We start from the raw sequence: 18,653 nt of genomic DNA, 5'->3' as shown, positions 1-18,653 counted from the left end.
CCTCCCCCCTCCTCACCCTCCTCCTCCCCTTCCTCCTCATCCCCCTCGTCCTCACCCTCACCCCCCCCTCCTCCTCCTCCCCCCCTCCCCTTCCTCCCCCTCCCTCCTCCTCCTGCAGGGCTACCGGACGGGCCACGCCTACCGCCACCCCATCGTGCGGGACAAGCCGCGGCACAAGAGCGAGGTGGAGATCCCCGCCACCGTGTCGGCCTTCCAGTTCGAGGAGGAGGAGGAGGGCGAGGGGGGCGGGGCCACGCGGCTGCCCTTCAAGTTCCTGCAGCAGCGGCAGCAGCGTGAGAAGACGCGCTGGCTCAACTCGCCCAACAGCTACACCAAGGTGCAGGTGGAGGGCGGAGACGACCGCCACTACAGCCGCACCACCACGGTGGGTGGAGGGGACGGGGGGCTGCTGTGTGTGTGTGTGTGCGTGTGTATGATTGTTTTTTATGTGTTTGTGTGTGTATGTATTTTGATGTTTTATGGGTGTGTTTTTAGTTTAGTTTGATTGTGTGTGTGTGTGTGTGTGTGTGTGTGTGTGTGTGTGTGTGTGTGTGTGTGTGTGTGTGTGTGTGTGTGTGTGTGTGTGTGTGTGTGTGTGTGTGAAGAAAAGCGTTCCGACCCAACGCTATGCCTTGAGTGCCCTCCTGTGGCTGAATAGTGTAATTCATTCTAACACAATGTTTTCTTACCGGCATTATGCTAACCTTCTGGATTCAAACATTATCACGTTGGTTCATAATTGTCAACGAGGGAAGAGATTATTGATACATTTTGATGTTACAAAAAATACACCTAATTTACCCTAATTGCTGAGAAGTTGTAGTACATTTAATACAATCGCCAATCAAACTGCTTGACTGTAATTTAACCAAGGCTTCTGTGCTAGGGTAGACTTGAACTCCGCAATGGGAGTAGTACTTCTTAGTTTTTTTTTCCAAAATAAGATCAACAGTCTTGTACCAATGATTTATTTTCTATTGATTTTCGTCGTTTTCATATTCGTAATCTGATTAAATGAAAATGAGCTATGCCCTTCTTAAACATCAGACAGACTGGATGAGTAGAACCATTTGAACCAAAAAAAACACCACTTCCAGAAACCACATGGTCTGAGTGACCACGTCGCCACCAGGTCTATCGGACAGGGCACTCTGTTGTGCTTCCTGCTACACTCACCCCTAACGAAGAGATGAACCAATCAAAGACATGCGCTCACCACTAACGAGGACAGATTAACCAATCCCAGGCCTGCACTCGCCACTAACGAGGACAGATTAACCAATACAAGGACTGCACTTGCCGCTAACGAGGACAGACAAACCAATCATAGGCCTGCACTCACCACTAACGAGGACAGACAAACCAATCAAAGGCCTGCACTCACCACTAATGAGGACATATGAACCAATCCCAGACCTGCAATAGCCACTAACGAGGACAGACAAACCAATCACAGGCCTGCACTCACCACTAACGAGGACAGATGAATCAATCACAGACTTGCACTCGCCACTAATGAGGACGGACAAACCAATCACAGGCTTGCACTCACCATTAACGAGGACAGATGACCTAATCACAGTCCTGCACTCACCACTAACGAGGACAGATGAACCAATCCCATGCCCCCTCTTACTGATTGCTGTCTGTCATTCTGTGCGTTTCCTGTGCAGTGGATGAAGGCTGAGGAGACGGGCACGCCCATCCGGATCGAGGACGCCAACCAGTTTGTGCCCCTCAACACAGACCCCAGCGAGGTGCAGCAGAAGAGGAACAAGGTGAGGAACACACTCCATCACTCCCTCTTTTTTTCTAAGTGAGGGGGGCCAAGCGCAAAGTGCGAGGCCACCTGTTGTATTTGTTAGTGTTTTTATTAATATTCCGCTAGATTGACCTACACAGCAAAAAACTGCTGTGTTGCTTTTTAGGAAACTTTCTACAGCTGCAGAGGCTAAATATTAAGAGAAGAAAGATTACACTGGTTGGCCCAAAGGTGGCGCTAAAGCAATCGCCCAAAAACGCAAAATTTGAACAAGCATATCTCGTTATACCTGCCTACGTTAACCAGTGTATGACAGGTAGAAATTCACGCACGAACTAGATGCCATCTCTACGCTATTTAATTCAACCACAATATAGTTGGTGTGTGTTTCATGGTATTGTTATACTTTTTGGTCCTATCACAGATCAGGGACCTGAACCGGATGGACATGATGTCATCAGGGCCACGTTCTCAGCACCTGGCAGGCATCCCTGTTGATGCGCCAAGACAGGTGGGTTTCAATGGAACACGTTCTGCCCACTTAGCGCACACTTCCGTTTTTGACCACTAGGTGGAGCCAGTATAACGTGTTCTGTATTGTTAGAAGAAATGTATGTCTGCTTAGTTTATTAATAACTTAATCGTTGTCCTCTAAATTAAAACCTAGTTGATGGTTAATATATGTCATTAAGTTGAGGATGAAAGAATAATTATATAGACTTATTAAAAAAAAGAAATTATACATATATTTACTGTTCGGTGTCTTTTTTTAAAGGACCATGTTCGGGTAAAAGTTCTGGTAAATATCCCCACTTGTGTCGAATGCCTTCATCTGTAGTGGTGTCGTGATGCCTGGTTGTGTGCTCCATAGTGCGTCGTAAAGAGCATGCCTTTATGTTTATGTATCCAACGTAATGTGTACATCAAGATGTGCTTGGTAGCGCTAGTCTTTTAGCCCCGCTGTTTAGCTTCACTGTGCAGAAACCTGAAGGAAAGGTTCATTAATTGACCAGTGTGTTTCGTGGTTCGCACAGTTAATTGGCACCCCCCCCCCCCCCCCCCCCGCCGACCCCCTGGTATAAAGTGTCATAAAATACGTGTGGTTGTCTGAGTAGATAGTGGAGTGTCTGGCTGTTTTACGACGGCGTCTGGTGTCTCCGTGGTGGCGTGGTGTCACAGTATCGTACGCAGCGGTATAAAAGGCATGCAGGACTTATTGGGTGTGAATTGCAGCGCGGAATGTGTCGTACACTGCTATTATCCCAGATGTGGTCCACACTTATCTTTTGTATGAGCACACTTTTTTTTTCGGCACTGTGATTAAGTGTGTGTCACTGCATAATACTGTTCTGGTGTGTGTGTGTGTGTGTGTGTGTGTGTGTGTGTGTGTGTGTGTGTGTGTGTGTGTGTGTGTGTGTGTGTGTGTGTGTGTGTGTGTGTGTGTGTGTGTGTGTGTGTGTGGTTGTGTGGGTGTTTTATTAGGAATCCGTCTTTGTGTGTGTGTGTGTGTAGTTGTGTGGGTGTTTTATTAGGAATCCGTCTTTGTCTGTACGTGTGTGTGTGTGTGCAAGGTGTCTGTCGGTTATCTGTGTTTGCCTTTATGGGTGTGTCTGTGCGTGTATGTACACTTTGTAATTATGATTATTTGTGGTTGTGGCATTGTGATTACAACCTTATTTTCATAAGTGTGTTCATGTGTGCGGGCACTTGTGAAGACATACGTGTGAACGTGCGGCACTACAGAGCTAATTCTCTCCGTTTCCGGCCCCCTCTCTCTCTGTGTGTGTGTGTGTGTGTGTGTGTGTGTGTGTGTGTGTGTGTGTGTGTGTGTGTGTGTGTGTGTGTGTGTGTGTGTGTGTGTGTGTGTGTGTGAGAGTACTGACTCTCTGTGTTTCCGGCCCCCTCTCCAGGTGTGTGTGTGTGTGTGTGTGTGTGAGTACTGACTCTGTGTTCCCGGACCCCTCTCCAGCCCTACGTGCCCTCAGTGGAGGAGCAGATGGTTCAGCTGCCCCCCAACCCGTTCAGCGAGCTGTCGGAGGACTACCTCAAGACCGGGGAGAGGAGAGGCCTCAGTGGTACGACGACACACACACACACACACACACACACACGCATGTGCGTACGTACACACACTGGTATTCGCACATGCACACGTGCGCGCACACAACTACTCGCGCGCACATACGTACACACACACACACATACAACTACACGGCGCATATACGTACACGCACGCCCCAACCTACACACACACACACACACACACACACACACACACACACACACACACACACACACACACAGAGACTGTACCCAAGCTCATACGAATCCGTTCTCACGCTGTGTACGAGCCAGAAGGATCCACACGCATCTGAATACACATTTCCCCTTTTTCTGTTTATGCCTCAATCAAGAATCATGCAATCCGACTCCACACATGGCTGCAACGCACTGGATAGAACTAGTGGGTTAGAATGAGACCAGGACTAGTGGGTTAGAGTGAGACCAGGACTAGTGGGTTAGAGTGAGACCAGGACTAGTGGGTTAGAGTGAGACCAGGACTAGTGGGTTAGAGTGAGACCAGGACTAGTGGGTTAGAGTGAGACCAGGACTAGTGGGTTAGAGTGAGACCAGGACTAGTGGGTTAGAGTGAGACCAGGACTAGTGGGTTAGGATGAGACAAGGACTAGTGGGTTAGAGTGAGACCAGGACTAGTGGGTTAGAGTGAGACCAGGACTAGTGGGTTAGAGTGAGACCAGGACTAGTGGGTTAGAGTGAGACCAGGACTAGTGGGTTAGAGTGAGACCAGGACTAGTGGGTTAGAGTGAGACCAGGACTAGTGGGTTAGGATGAGACCAGGGGTTTAGAGTGAGACCAGGACTAGTGGGTTAGGATGAGACCAGGACTAGTGGGTTAGGATGAGACCAGGGGGTTAGAGTGAGACCAGGTGGGCCGGTCCCATGCAGCTCTCATTATCAGAGTCTAGGCAGTTATATCTCAGATGAAACACCAATCAGAGGGGAAATCTACACGGGATGAATAGTAAGGGGTCATCCACACAGGTTAGTGTGTGTGTGTGTGTGTGTGTGTGTGTGTGTGTGTGTTAGGCATGTGTGTGTGCTTGCGTGTGTAAGGCGCGTGTGTGGGTGTGTTAGACATGTGTGTGTGTGTGGGTGTGTGAGCAGACAGGCGGACCAGACAGCAGGCCTTCACACCCGCCCCATGAGCCTGGGCCGGTTGCTATGACACCGTTGCCCCCTCAGTCCGATGACTCCCTGGTGGCCAATCTGCATACCAGCTGGAATCCAGCTGGAACACACACATAAGCACACAAACACACGCATAAGCACACAAACACACGTATAAGCACACAAACACACGTATAAGCACACAAACACGCGCATGAGCACACAAACATGCGCATAAGCAGCACACAAACGCGAGTATAAGCAAACAAACAACCACATAAGCACCCACCCACATACACTTACCCATTTTTATATACAGTCAGTGTAGACAGATAGACGGTCGTGTGCGTTTGAACCTGTCACATCATTTAGGAGTGTGCCCGATGTTACGACACACAACGTCGCCACATGATGCAAGAATACAAACCATTTCACATGAATGCCGTATGATTCACATGTGACAACCCGGGGCATTCACAGATTGAGAATTGAAAGACTCAGCGTGCTACTACATTTACATTCAATGCATTTAGCGGACGCTTCATCCTAAGCGACCTACCATAATTACATTTGTCAGAAGAAAGAGAAACAACCATATATCACTGTCGGAACAGTAAGGCTGTCCATAGAACATGCCATTTACAATTGCAATGGTTAACCCATTCCACGTATACAACAAGGATAGCTAGGAGGATAAGATGCAGCTGCACGACACCAAGTACTGTTTTTAAGTGCCAGGGCATACAACATACACAGACGCATCAGTGGACAGACTTCATACGGACAATAAAAGTCAGTCAACAGGAGCGTTTTACTGCATGCACTTGTGACGTTGGTTAGCTTCCAATAGTGTGAACGACCTGTTCGATCCATTTGAACACAGAAACGTCTCAAACGTGCAAGCTTTGCTTCCGACCCAAAGACGCACAGAGATCTGATTGGCTTGATGGCATGTGTGTCACCATAGCGTGCCACTGAGCCATCAACCCTGTGTGGGTCCACGGGCGAGGAGGAGAGGGGGATGGTGATACTAATAAGGTCGAGTAACTGCCGCTCTTAATGCTCTAAAGATTGACGATGAATGCATCCAAACGTCCAACTTCCTGCACCTCCGGTTTTTGGGATGCATCCCATCCAGTTCACACACCCTGCCCTGGCATTGTGTGGGCAACTGCCGCAGCCTGTTGGCCTGGGGCATGTTGTGGTCTGACCGGTTGTTTAGGCCCAACTTCACCACCTCCGATGCCAGGTATGTACGGCTGGCCCATCCAGACCACGCCTGCCTAAGAGATTGTCGGGATCCGTGCTGCCGCGGCGATCATCTCTGCTCCTCAAATTCAGGTTCCGTGCCTCATGATGAACCGGGAGCTTGGTTAAGACGGAACCCTTTGAGGTCAAATCACCACATACTGGTTTTGTCAAAGCTCTTGAGAACATGAAATGATACCACCAGGGTGGCCTATAGACACTTTCTATTCAGTGGAATGTTAGAATACTGCAGAAATCCTTCATGTGTCATCACAACTGATCAGATGCAAGATCAGATGCAAGTGTCGCATACAAGGCGTCAGCGGTGGCGTCTTTTCATCCCAGAATGAATTATTCCACTGATTCAAACGGTTCGGGGCCACTGAGATGTCCACGCATTTGGTGGACGATGAGGCTGGGACTATGTATCCGCATCTCGCTGTTCGCTGAAGGGACCGTCGCCCCCTGTGACACCCCTGATCACAGCCTGGGAGCCACACCCACTGCCTCCACCATCTGACCTGGAGAGGAGCCAAGACGTCTGTGCATGTTTTGCATGCCTGCTCCCCGGAGAGATCTGAGGAGGCCCGGTCGCACTGTGGCCTGCCACCAACACACACAAAACACAACGCACAACGCACACACACACACACACAGCCTAACAGATCTTTTTGGTCCACTGTGAATGCAGCTGTGCATGATGGCATGTTCCTAACATTTGTGTGCTACCACTAATCTGTTAACCCTCCCTTCCCCGCTGCCCCTCCCTCCCTCCCTCCCCCGCTCTGCCTCACCCTGGCCACACATGCACCAACCAACACACACACACACACACACACCAACACGTCACCTCCACCCCCCCGCTCTCTGCCACCATACCACTCACCCACCCACAAACACATTCACACACAACGGGAAAATCCACACTGATCCAAACTCTTGTACCACATTCTGATTCACCCGCCCACATACACATCAACACCCTGCCCCCCCCCCCCCCCACACACACACACACACACACACACACACACACACACACACACACACACACACAACTTGCTACCCATACGCACACACACACACACCCCTCCCCCCCCCCCCCCCCCCCCCCCACCCGTACCTCCCTGCAGATGGCGAGCACGAGCTAACATCCGACGACGGTTCCACTCTCTCTCAGTCTCTCTCAGTGTCTCTCAACCAGACGCCGCAAGGCACACCGGCCAAGCAAGGTATCAGAACGAGAGGGGCGGCCGCGCTCCCACCATGTCCTCGCTCCTCTGTGTGCGGGTGCACGTGTGCGGGTGCACGTGTGCGGGTGCACGTGTGCGTGCATGTGCGTGGTGTGCTTTCTAGAAAAGCGCGCGGTGTGTATGTGAGCGTATGAGCGAGCGGGCCCCGGTGAGGGGATTGAATTGCCGCGAGCGCGCTTCAGTGCGATGTCGAGACTGATGTTACACTACTAAGACCCGGCCCGCTCGGGCCCAGCCGGGCTCCCTGTTTCCCCACTGTGGGCCATTCATTGTGCGGCTGACATTTGAGGACGGTAGCGGAAGGCAGCGGAGGGAGGGAAGGAGGCTAGTGTGTGTTTCCCTTTGAGCTGCTCTGCACGACATTTCTGGTTGTATCGACCGACCCACGGCGTGTCTTTCTGTTAGAGTCTTGAGTCCCAGCACGCATCACAGCGAGGCGTCTATCAAGAGAAACGCCGCAGAGATAAAGGCTTAGTTATGGTTTCACGTCGACACAACACAAGGGGGTTTACGGCCCCGTCACGTAAACCCCGAAGCAGAACCATAACAGGTTTGAGACTGCGTCGAAGCGTCTGCGTGGTCATTGCGTTGCGTCAACGTGGAAGCATAACTAAGCCTTTAGACACTGCAATGCTGCAGGGGGTCAGGGGAGCTGTCCTTTACTCTGATACGCTGGTTCGAGGGACTGATCTCAGTATTCCACCTTTGCACCAAAAAAACAGGGCGATTGTTTGTCGCGAATCCCTCCCTTTCGACCCCTCGACCTCCCCCCCCCCCCCCCCCCCACATCTTGGTTTGACCTCAGCGTCGGGGCATTGTGCTCCAGAAGGCCCCTCAGCATTCCTGGTGAGGGGAACTGTGCCACGCAGTAACAGGACGCTCGGGGCCTCTTCTCTGTGTTGTTCTACCGCCGCCGCAACATGCTTGCGTCAACAGAGAAGGGCGCCCGTCATACAAAGATGAGAGGGGAAGTGGGTGCATTGCGGTCATGCTCACATGACCTAGTTTCTTCCCCGGGGGGTGACAGGAGGACAGTGTGTGAGCAGGGTCAACAGGGTTCAGAGCCCCTCCCTTGTCCTGTGACTCACCGTCCTTCAACGGGACTGTGTAGTTTACTGCAGGTTGTCCTGAGCAATGGGTGTCCAGTATGCATATTGTTATTATTAGTAGTAGTATTTATATGACCAGCAAGCATCCTTATTTCACAGTTATTATCTGAATTGGGAGTCCTGTGCTAGATGCACCACATTTAGAGCAAGGGATTGTGGGGGATTATTCTGAGCAATGGGTGTTAAGTATAAAGTTCAGTTTACATATAATTATTATTATTATTATTTGTAATATTTATATGATCAACAAGCATCCTTATTTCACCCTTATTATCTGTATCGGAGTCCTGTACTAGAGGCACCACATGTGGAGCAATGCATTGTGGGGGAAGCTCAGCGCTGCCAGCAGAGAGTGGACTTCCTACCGGGCTCTCTGGGCGCCACCAAGATGGCGTGTTCCCACCGTATGCTAGTCGCTACAATTCTGCCGCCGTTCTTTGTAAAACCTGCAGCATTTGGCACCGAGTTATGATGAACGCCTCTTTACTCGACTATTTTTAAGGGAGTTAATATTTTTTGCCAAACGGCAGGGGTTTCAAAATTAATTACAAAGTGTTGGGCTTTCAGATTTGGTTGTTGGATCAGCGCCACTGATTAACCCTCCAACTAACTAGCGGCGCCCAGGGAGTTGCAGTGTTTTAGACATTCACCGTTTCAATTAGCTAACCAACCAATCCACGGGTCCATCGATCAGTTTTTGATATTCCGTTGTTCAGCATTGTAACGACCATCGAAAAGAACAAATGAACCATTGGATAGTCGTGGTTAGGAGGAAGACACAAAGGAGGACAAAACCTACTGGGTTTAATTCCCATGTGTACGATGCTTGACCCCTACCCACCCCCTTAACAAGAGTATCTGAATTCCCTGCATTTCACCGGATAAAGAACATCAGAGGATTTACATTTACATTAAGGGCAATTAGCAGACGCTTTTATCCAAAGCGACTAAAATATGTCGATTGTCATAAGAAAGGTACACTAAGGATGTTCATAGCACCAAGTGCAACGCACAAACAATCGCTAGGTTAACCCATACCCCGTGTTCAACATAGATAGAGAGGATAAGATGCTACATAACTAAGCACTAGAACTAAATGCGACACACAATAAGTACGTACATTAAGTGCCAGGATTTACAACATACATACAAGTACTGCAAAGAGCACTGCTGTCTGACACCTCTAACCATCTCCCTTCTCTCCCCCCCCCCCTCCCCCCCAGAGCACCACGGCAGCGGCCTGCTCAACGGCAACGGGCGCAACGGCGGCGGCGGCGGCGCGGACGAGGAGCTGTCCCGGCGCGTCAGTCAGCTGACCACCAGCGTGGAGAGCGTGACGCTGACGCTGCGGCCCGGCGACAAGATCGAGGAGCTGGCGCTCTCCCCGGAGAGCTCGCCCTCCAAGTCGCCCAACGGCAAGAAGAAGAAGAAGTTCCGCACGCCGTCCTTCCTGAAGAAGAACAAGAAGAAGGACAAGCTGGAGGCCTGAGGAGGCCCCGCCCCTTCCTCCTTGTCCCGCAGCAAGGAGCGTGGCCCGCTGAGGCCCCGACCCCTCGCCAGAGAGGAAGAGGAAGGAGTAGTAGTAGTAGTGGCGGCGGCAAAGGGGTATTCCCTATCTGTTAGTTTTGGTTTTGTTTCCGTATGGTTTTGTTCATGTTTGTTTTCACTGTCGATATCGTTGTTTTGCTTTTCTTTCGTCCATTTTCTGATTTTAATAGATTATCTTTTTTTATTTTCTAACAAAACATGTCCGTACTATATGGTAGGCCGAGGAAGATATATATAATTGGATAAATACCAAAAAATAATAGAAAACCCCGCGTTGACGGTGCAGAGTTGTGCCGGAGGGGTCGGGTACAACCTGACGACGGTGAGATGTCTCTGGTCCGCTGCACACTGCACGCTGGTGCTGCAGAGTAGTGTCAGCTGATACCACTCCGCGCAGATCCTGAATTACTGGCTCGCCCTGTGCTGCGCTTCCCCCTTGGCTAGGGATGGCATTCAAAACAGCCCCTGTGTGTCTCTGGCGCCATGACAACCCCGAGTCGAGGCCGACGTTTGGGCTCCGCTTATGCAGTCGCGCGCGTGTGTGTAGGTAAACTGGAACGAGGCGCACGGAAATGATCCTCACACTGGAAAGAGAAATGTGTTTTTTTCTGTTAAGGTTTTTGTTTTGTTGGCAGTTCAGCTCTGGCGGAGTTTGCGTTGCGTTTTTTTATCTCTAGAAAGCTCTTTTTTTTATTATTATCTTTCAACCCACTTCTCTCACTCTTTCCCCTCGCTCTCTTCAAAGAGCCTCATTGCTGTCTAATTGCAGTCCAGAAGGCACTGGCAGAAGCCCTGGGCTAATTGTGGACTAAATCCAATGCTGCAGTTTCAGTTGTCGTTCTTCTGTTCTTCTTATTCTTAGCTAGGCCAGGAATGCTCGCTCCTTTCCTTGCCAGAAAACGATACAAAAAAAGACAGAAATGTTTCGGTGAGTGGAGGTTCTGACCCTTGGAGGGGAGGCTTACCTCCTTACTTCTATGTAGCATTCAATGTATTCTTTTGTAACTTGCTTTTTTTGCCAAACTAAAAAACTGAGTAAGGAAAAAACAAACACACAATCACGTTTTAGTGAAGCCTCACTTGTTCATGTCATACTTTTTAGCCGGGCGAGAACGCAAACGTCATCTCTGGAAAAACTTGCATCTCGGTTTGTTTTGCTTTGACTTTTTAAAATTGGACGTGGAACTCCTGAGTTGGTCATCTCTATTTTCTACTCATTTCTATACTTTTACAGAGAATACAAATATTAAGCATGTTTTCTTTTGTGCAAGAAGTCGTTTTTTTATTTACTTAATACATTCTGTAGTGTTGCCTGGTTTCTCAAATTATACGAGTCTTCATATTACTAAAAAAACTGCTATATAACACAACTATATGAAAACTGGATATGTTGGCTATAGATTTGTACCTATATATTTTATTGTGCTGCACTTTTTGTAATATTTAACACATAGTAGTTGGTTTTACTAAGAGAGTAGGCTCTAGAGTCTTGTCGACGCTTGTGCAAAAGACAGACGAGTGAGGCGTTGGGTATTCGAACAACTCGAGAAGGAAGGTGTGTTTAATCGAGGGGGAGAGAGAGAGAAAACAGGGACTCAAAGCCACACACAGGTTATTACTGCTCTTCCAAACAGGGGATACGAACAGCACCCTCTCATCACGCCCTGTTGCATCAGGGTCTTCCCCAGGCATTTGGTATGCTTGTGTTGCTTCTAAAGCCATATTGTCATCGTTTTCTCCCTCAGACGTTTTAACCATGAGACAAGGCGGGCTTTTATGGTCTGCTTGATCAGCGACAAGTATGAAGTTTCCTTTCCCCCCTCTCCCCCCAAACATGAACACGCAGCAGATACACTCATGGCCGTGTGCATTTCTGTATTGTGCTGAGTTCTCCACTTTTAAACTGGAAGTGAGCGCGGGATCTAGGGCACACTATGTTGTCATCGATATCCTAAAACGACGAAAAAGAGAACAAAATACCCTACATACCTTAAAGCAATTGCATTGTGACCCAGTTTATCCCCCAAAGCCAAAGTGTAACAGTTTACCACATGTTCCCTCTCCAACCGATCCACACGTCCCAGCTAGCGATGTGAATCCTGTTGGTTTATTGCGAGGTGTGTGTGTACCTCTAAAACCTACAACTGGAAGGGCTGATCTCAGTACACCTAAAGGAAGGAGATGACGGTTAAAGGGAAGTGATTTTGGGAGTGTAGTGTTGCAGTGGTTAGTGGCACATTTAGGCACCAATGTTTTAATCCTTCAAACTGTCCTTTTATTTAATTTCTCCTTTTGGAAAAAGGAGAAATTGTTTTGTAATGCAGTTCAGCTTTCTTTATTTGAGCTTCTTACGACTTTTTAACATCTAAATTGGTGACCCTGATGAACTGAATCTGAATGACATTGTTTGTATTTGTTTCTGCTTTCTGACCATTTGCACCTTGTTTTATTCATGCCTCCCATCCACATTTTTTTTTTTTTCATTTTAAGAGGATTAATGAGTTTGGCTTTGGCGTACCGAATGAGCCAAGTTATTTCAAGACCTGTGAAAATTAACGGTATTCTAATAGAGTTGCTTTTAGGTGTACTGCTAATCAGTGTAAATTCACAAATAAAACTATTTTATGAAAACCGAAGCTCAATTTCAGTGTTTGTCAAAGAAAAACACAAACGAAATGCCACTGCAAGATATTCCACAATCCGCATTCATAAACATCAACCTCATTCCCAAACTCTTAATTTGAGCATAACCCGTTCACATGCATTTATAATTTTTGTTTCACAGACATAACCTACCACAAACAGAGTTGCAACATATGTTTCTAGTTGATTGTTAATTCCCATTCAAGTGGTAATGTAATGACTAGATAGACAGACTAAAGTACAGTTCCCATGGGGTATAATCAAAACCACGGGGACAGTAGTGCATGTGCTGTGGTGTGGAGAAATCCACCACAGCACTCATTTCAAACAATGGCTGCACCCTGACCTGTCTATCAGCCCTAATGGTTAATCTTTAAGCATTTTGCTGACTGTAATATGAGTATCAGTGCGCCTACAAGTTCAAAATCTGGATAAAAGCCAACGAGGTGTAGAGTTGAGTGCTAATGGTGACTGTGAGTTTGGTAGATGCAAACCAAAGCAGAGAAGAGCCGCAAAGAAATTGAATATGTAAATGTCTTTTACATCTGTCGTTTAAGGAAGTGTTGTCAGACGGCCTGTGAAATGTTGACCGACAATGACACCCAGTCATGCCCTGATAAGATTTGCATCGCGAGGCAGGGGAGTGCATGCAGAGAGGTTGAACACACAGTTAAAACCATGTGGAGTGACACTTAGTACAATAAGGGTACATAAATGACCATTCATTTACGTTAGTTAATAGTTAACTATTGGTCTAGTAATCATTTACTAATGGTGTTCATGTCAACTAAGGTAATGGTGTTACTTAAGGTAATGACTCGTAACATATTTGATAGCCCAACCCCAAACCCTATGCTAATGCTTCCATTTAATGCTTATACTGCATTAACTGACGTTAATTAATGGTTAAATAATGTACACTTATATTGTAGTGTTACCAACTGTTGACCTTATCATGTCAAGATGTCGACCAAACCGATTCCTCCACTCTGCGGTGCAGTTTGTGGTGCAGAGTGTATAGTTTAGCATCAGAGTACCGACGTAAGTTTATCTATTATTTTGACATGATAGGGATGGTTCCATTTGCTGCTGCCGAAGTTGTAACACTTGGTGTTATCTGCCCGGATCACGTGGAGCCTCTTATGGTAAATGATGATGATGATGTAATTCTGTCCCCATCTGGAGAGAAACCAATTATAGACCTCGAGCAAAGATGGTGCTGCCTCTGTTCCAGGGAGGACATTGCCTGTTCTAGTGAAGATTCAGGCCACTGGGGAAATATATGCGCATGGTGTGTTTGTAAGTGTATTAATGTGTGCAACCACTGTGCCTTGTCTGCATTTATCCTCGCAAAAAAATATGCAAGTGCTATATTGTGATACGTAAGTAGGCTAATCTGGTGTGTGTGTGTGTCTGTGTGTGTTTGTGTGTGTGTGTGTGTGTGTGTTTCTCTGAAAGGTCATCAAATCACCACTATTATCTCTTTACGCCCCACCCTTGCATTTAAAGTATCACGACTGGATTTCCAATCTTTATTTTATAACTGAAAGTATGAGTTAGCAGTTTGACAACCAAATCCACATTTTCACCATTGTTTATATGCAACAGAGCTGTGTGTGTGTGTGTGTGTGTGTGTGTGTGTGTGTGTGTGTGTGTGTGTGTGTGTGTGTGTGTGTGTGTGTGTGTGTGTGTGTGTGTGTGTGTGTGTTGTCTTTCCAAAACACAGTTTCCAGCACACCTGGAACCTTAGTGTTTATGAATACGTTTCCATTGATTTTTGAACTAACTTGAGTGCCAAATAAATAAATTCTTCAAAATGCTTAGACAATCAAAAGCATTTTGATCTGTTCATTATATTAACCTGGTACAGAATAGTCTCCTCTATAACCCCACTGTAGACATCAGCCATCTATTTTCCTGTCAGGTTAAATGTAACACTATATAAATAAATATATATATATACATATATATACTTGCAAATTATATCGAGCCCTAAGTAACATGATTATGCAAATGTGAATAAATAATAGTTTCCTCTCTTTGTTGTCAACACTTCTCCTGTTCATTAATCATCTATTCCTCCTGTCCTGATGTTCATGTTGATACAAAGCACTTTATATTAGATGTTTTACTGATATGAACAATAAAATCCTCAAATGAAACTATAAATGTTGGCTTTATTTGCCCCCTAAATATGAAGGCCACAGGTTCGCCTTGGATACAAAACTAATAAAGTATGAGAAGGTAAATTCTTCTGTGAATTAGTTTCAGCAGAAGCAGCCTGTTGATGAACAGTATTGAAGACTTCCTGTTCCAGTATCAGGTGGAACTGAGACAGGAAGTCATGTGTGTCTGTGGAAGATTCACTCGCTTCAAACCTTTTCATTCTCTTTCAACTCTTTATCTCTTGTTTCTTCTTCTCCCTGCCTCTTCTCTCCTCTCAAGTCGTTTCCTCTTCTCTCCTCTCTTCACTTCCCTTCCTTCCTCTCCTCCTCTCCTCTCTCTCCTTCATCCTCTCTCCCCCTCTTTTCCTTTCTTATCTCATGACCTCCCTTCCTCTCCCCTCCCTTCCTCTCCCCTTTTTCCTCCTCTCTTTCTCCCATCTCCTCCTTTCCTTTTCCCCTTCTCCTCCCCTCTTCTTTCCTCTCCTCCCTCCCCTCCTCTGTCCTCTCCCTTCTGCTCCCCCCTCTCCTCCTCCCTCTCCTCCTCCCTCCCCTCCTCTCCTCTGCTCCTCCTCCCTCTCCTCCTCCCTCCCCTCCTCTCCTCTGCTCCTCCTCCCTCCCCTCCTCTCCTCTGCTCCTCTCTCCCCTCTCCACCTCCCTCCCCTCCTCTCCTCTGCTCCTCTCTCCCCTCCCCTCCTCTGTCCTCCCTCCCCTCTTCTTTAGTCTCCTCCATCCCCTCCTCTATCCTTCTCTCTGCTCCTCCCTCCCCTGCCCTCCTCTCCTCCCCCTCCCCCCTCCTCTCCTCCCCCTCTCCCCTCCTCTCCCCTCCTCCTCTCTCCAGACGGAACCATGCTGGGACTGTCACAACAGTGGGCTTCCCTGTGTCCAGATGGATGATTCCATGGGCTGGGCGTGATAGGGACTCATGGTCTGTTCCAGCATGGCAGGGAGGGGGGGTGTGGTGGCCAAACCCCTGTGCCCCATATGCACCCACACATTGTACCGGTGGGAGGCCTAATGCCCACCATTTAGCTGGCTAATGGTGTGCCCAGATGCCCTGGAGTGTGAACGGGGAGAGAGGGGCGAATAAGGGACGTGTAAACCACTCCCGGTGGGTTTGAAAATACCCCCAACAAAACCCCCCATGGGACTGTCGACACACACACCCACAAAAGGAGACAAACAAGCATGCACACACGCACATGCACTTACACACGTGTGTGCACACACCTACACACACACACACACATGTGCACACACATGCACATACGCGCATGTGCGCAAACACACACACACACACACACACACACACACACACACACACACACACACACACACACACACACAGTAGGCACACTTAAGTCATTGCATTGGGGTGGGGCAATACTCTCATCCATTTCCAGAAGATGAGTGCAAGCCAGCATGAACGTATGAGCTCTGACAACACGCCGTAAATACAATGCCCAGATCCCACACAACACCACACCCAACGTTTTTTATAGCATTCGACTGTCAGTTCGAGGCTTGGGAGCTAAAATGAGTGATATGGAGGAATGCTCTTCCAGCGGCCGGTATGTTGATACCAACTGGCACATCCATTCAACTGAATGGCAGTTACCTTTTATAAAGAGGGGAAAAACACAATATTATAACAACAATTTTTTTAAATAATAATTACTCCCAAATTCTGCTTGCTTTTGATTGGTCACTCTTCCACATTATTGTATCTTTACTGAAATAATATCTTCAAGCACCTCAAACACACGTTCAGTACCGTAGTTACCTTTTAATAAAAGTTAGTTTTCACTGCACTTTATACTTGAATCAACGAGACAAAACCCAATCAGTGTCTGAATGAGAAATACGGCTGTAGTATTTACTCACAATCATTCTATGAAATGCTCTGATTCATCGGAAAGCGTGGGGAGTTTTTCGTCGGGAATTGAAATTAACCTTATTATTCCTTTTGGATTCATCTTCCCAGAAACAATGTGAAGGAATGTTGATCGGTCACACCTGGCTTAGCCAACACCCAGAAACCAACGCCCAGTAGTGAGTCCAAGAACAAACCTGCTTCGCTGTTTGCCATTCAATCAGCTAAATCAGCATATAAACAGCAAACACAAATGATCCTTCCGTCAAATTAAACATAATGATGTTGAAAAATTGCTCATTATTGACCGGGAGATTATGAATGAAACAGACGAAGGGTGAAGGGAATCGCCGTGGAATACGCCCGGTGTAGAAACCCTGTTCCCTCACAGAACTGCACTCAGGGCTTGGATCGCATTTAGAGGTGGGACACCTCGCTACGCTGCCATATGGAGGAAACAGGAAACCATGTTTTCGGGGCCAAGTTGTGGCTGCAAAAACACAAGGGGGTGGTCAGTGTTTTGTGTGTATCGGAAGCCAGGGCCATGCGGAGTTGGTCACAAGAGGAAGCACATATTGACAAATATCTAGAAAATGTGTCAAATTGAAGTGCATGAGTTTCCGCCACTGTAGTTCTGTATGGGCGCATAAGGTATCGGGCCTTTGTAGTTGTGGGTTTGAGTTCACATGCGTTAGAAGCTCCTCTGTAAAACAGACGCGGTAAAATGAAGAGATTCTGCATAACAAAGCTAAAGCAAGCTTCTGAATGGATTCTAATTTGCCGTAAAAAATCACACATCGGTTACGAGTGAACTCCGACGACACCCCTTCCTCGACCTACAAGGTCATGGGTTTATGTTTGCTCTTGACTCCCCCGGCCGCGGCTAGGCCCCGGGTTATTTATAGGGTCACATTGTCACAAACTCCGCCCACATTACAAGGACAATAATTGTCCCCTATACTTTCGTTGTCAGAAATCCAATCTCCCATCCGAGATCAATAGCGTTCTATTTCCTCTCCGCAGGACTCCATTGAATTCTTGCTATACAGTGATGAAAGGATTTGGGTGAAGTAAAACAGGGATCTGATAATCCAACTGTTATGTTCAAGGTAAAAATCCCTGTTAAGGAGACCATCTATTTACTGCATACTGAGGAGATCATCCACCATGAGGTGAAGGGTCAATGGGAGGATAAAGCCACTGTGCCCTATAAAGTTATCCACAATGCTCCAAATCTCGCCGCGACATATGCTGACGTTCCATAAAGGGATATAATCAGGTCAGTGCTTATCGCTGTCTCAGGATCAATGGTATTGGAGACTCGGCGAGACAGATGGTGTTTGTGCATTATCAGCAGCGACAGCCAAGCAGGAACTCAAAGTGGTCTTTGGTTCCCTTCAACCTCTGACCTTCCCTTTATCTCCAGGAGCCGAGATCCAGAAGACGTGGAGCCAGGGAGGAACTTGTGAATTTGCTGACCTCATAGGGTCTGAGTTGGGAGGACGTTGCCAGACTTGGCGTGTTCCGTTTTGGTGGACGGGTGGGTCGGACCGGCTCTGTCTCGCATTGATTGGGCTGGGCTGGGCTAAAGCTATACTCTATGGAATTGGATTGAATCAAATCAATTCTTGAGCCATAGCGCGTAAACGGTCCTTCTCTTTAACATAAGACTGGTATTAAAACAACAACATCGGTATAAAAGCCTTTTTCGCCAATTCTCAACGTAGTATGCTATAGTTTTGGGGATTTTGCGATGCCAAAAGACCCATTACTAGCACTAGTTATAAGCCTCTTATATTAACCCCACTAAATCTATGCCACTGACACAGGCCCTGCGTGAAGATGATGCACGAGAGGATACACAGGATCC

At 47.5% G+C, this 18,653-nt stretch overlaps 1 protein-coding gene across 8 annotated transcripts in view; it reads left to right on the top strand.

Moving 5' to 3' along the window:
* Window positions 1-12,741, top strand: part of add3a (adducin 3 (gamma) a) — an 87,724-nt gene extending 74,983 nt beyond the window's left edge. For 5 of the 8 annotated variants that reach the window (XM_030352175.1, XM_030352174.1, XM_030352176.1 and 2 more), the window contains 7 exons: window positions 119-385; window positions 1,674-1,778; window positions 2,187-2,273; window positions 2,538-2,561; window positions 3,732-3,837; window positions 7,329-7,427; window positions 9,781-12,741. In XM_030352175.1, the coding sequence (XP_030208035.1) occupies window positions 119-385; window positions 1,674-1,778; window positions 2,187-2,273; window positions 2,538-2,561; window positions 3,732-3,837; window positions 7,329-7,427; window positions 9,781-10,046 (954 nt within the window). In that variant the 3' untranslated portion in view covers window positions 10,047-12,741. The remainder of the gene's footprint in view (window positions 1-118; window positions 386-1,673; window positions 1,779-2,186; window positions 2,274-2,537; window positions 2,562-3,731; window positions 3,838-7,328; window positions 7,428-9,780) is intronic. The other 3 variants (XM_030352178.1, XM_030352177.1, XM_030352179.1) reach the window with 3 other exon arrangements.
* The last annotated feature ends 5,912 nt before the right edge of the window (window positions 12,742-18,653 follow it).

The sequence above is a fragment of the Gadus morhua genome, chromosome 3 (genome assembly GCF_902167405.1).
Source record: "Gadus morhua chromosome 3, gadMor3.0, whole genome shotgun sequence".
NCBI classification, from domain to species: domain Eukaryota; kingdom Metazoa; phylum Chordata; class Actinopteri; order Gadiformes; family Gadidae; genus Gadus; species Gadus morhua.
The sequence above is the reverse complement of the archived record's forward strand: the minus strand, read 5'-3'. Positions and strand labels throughout refer to the sequence as shown.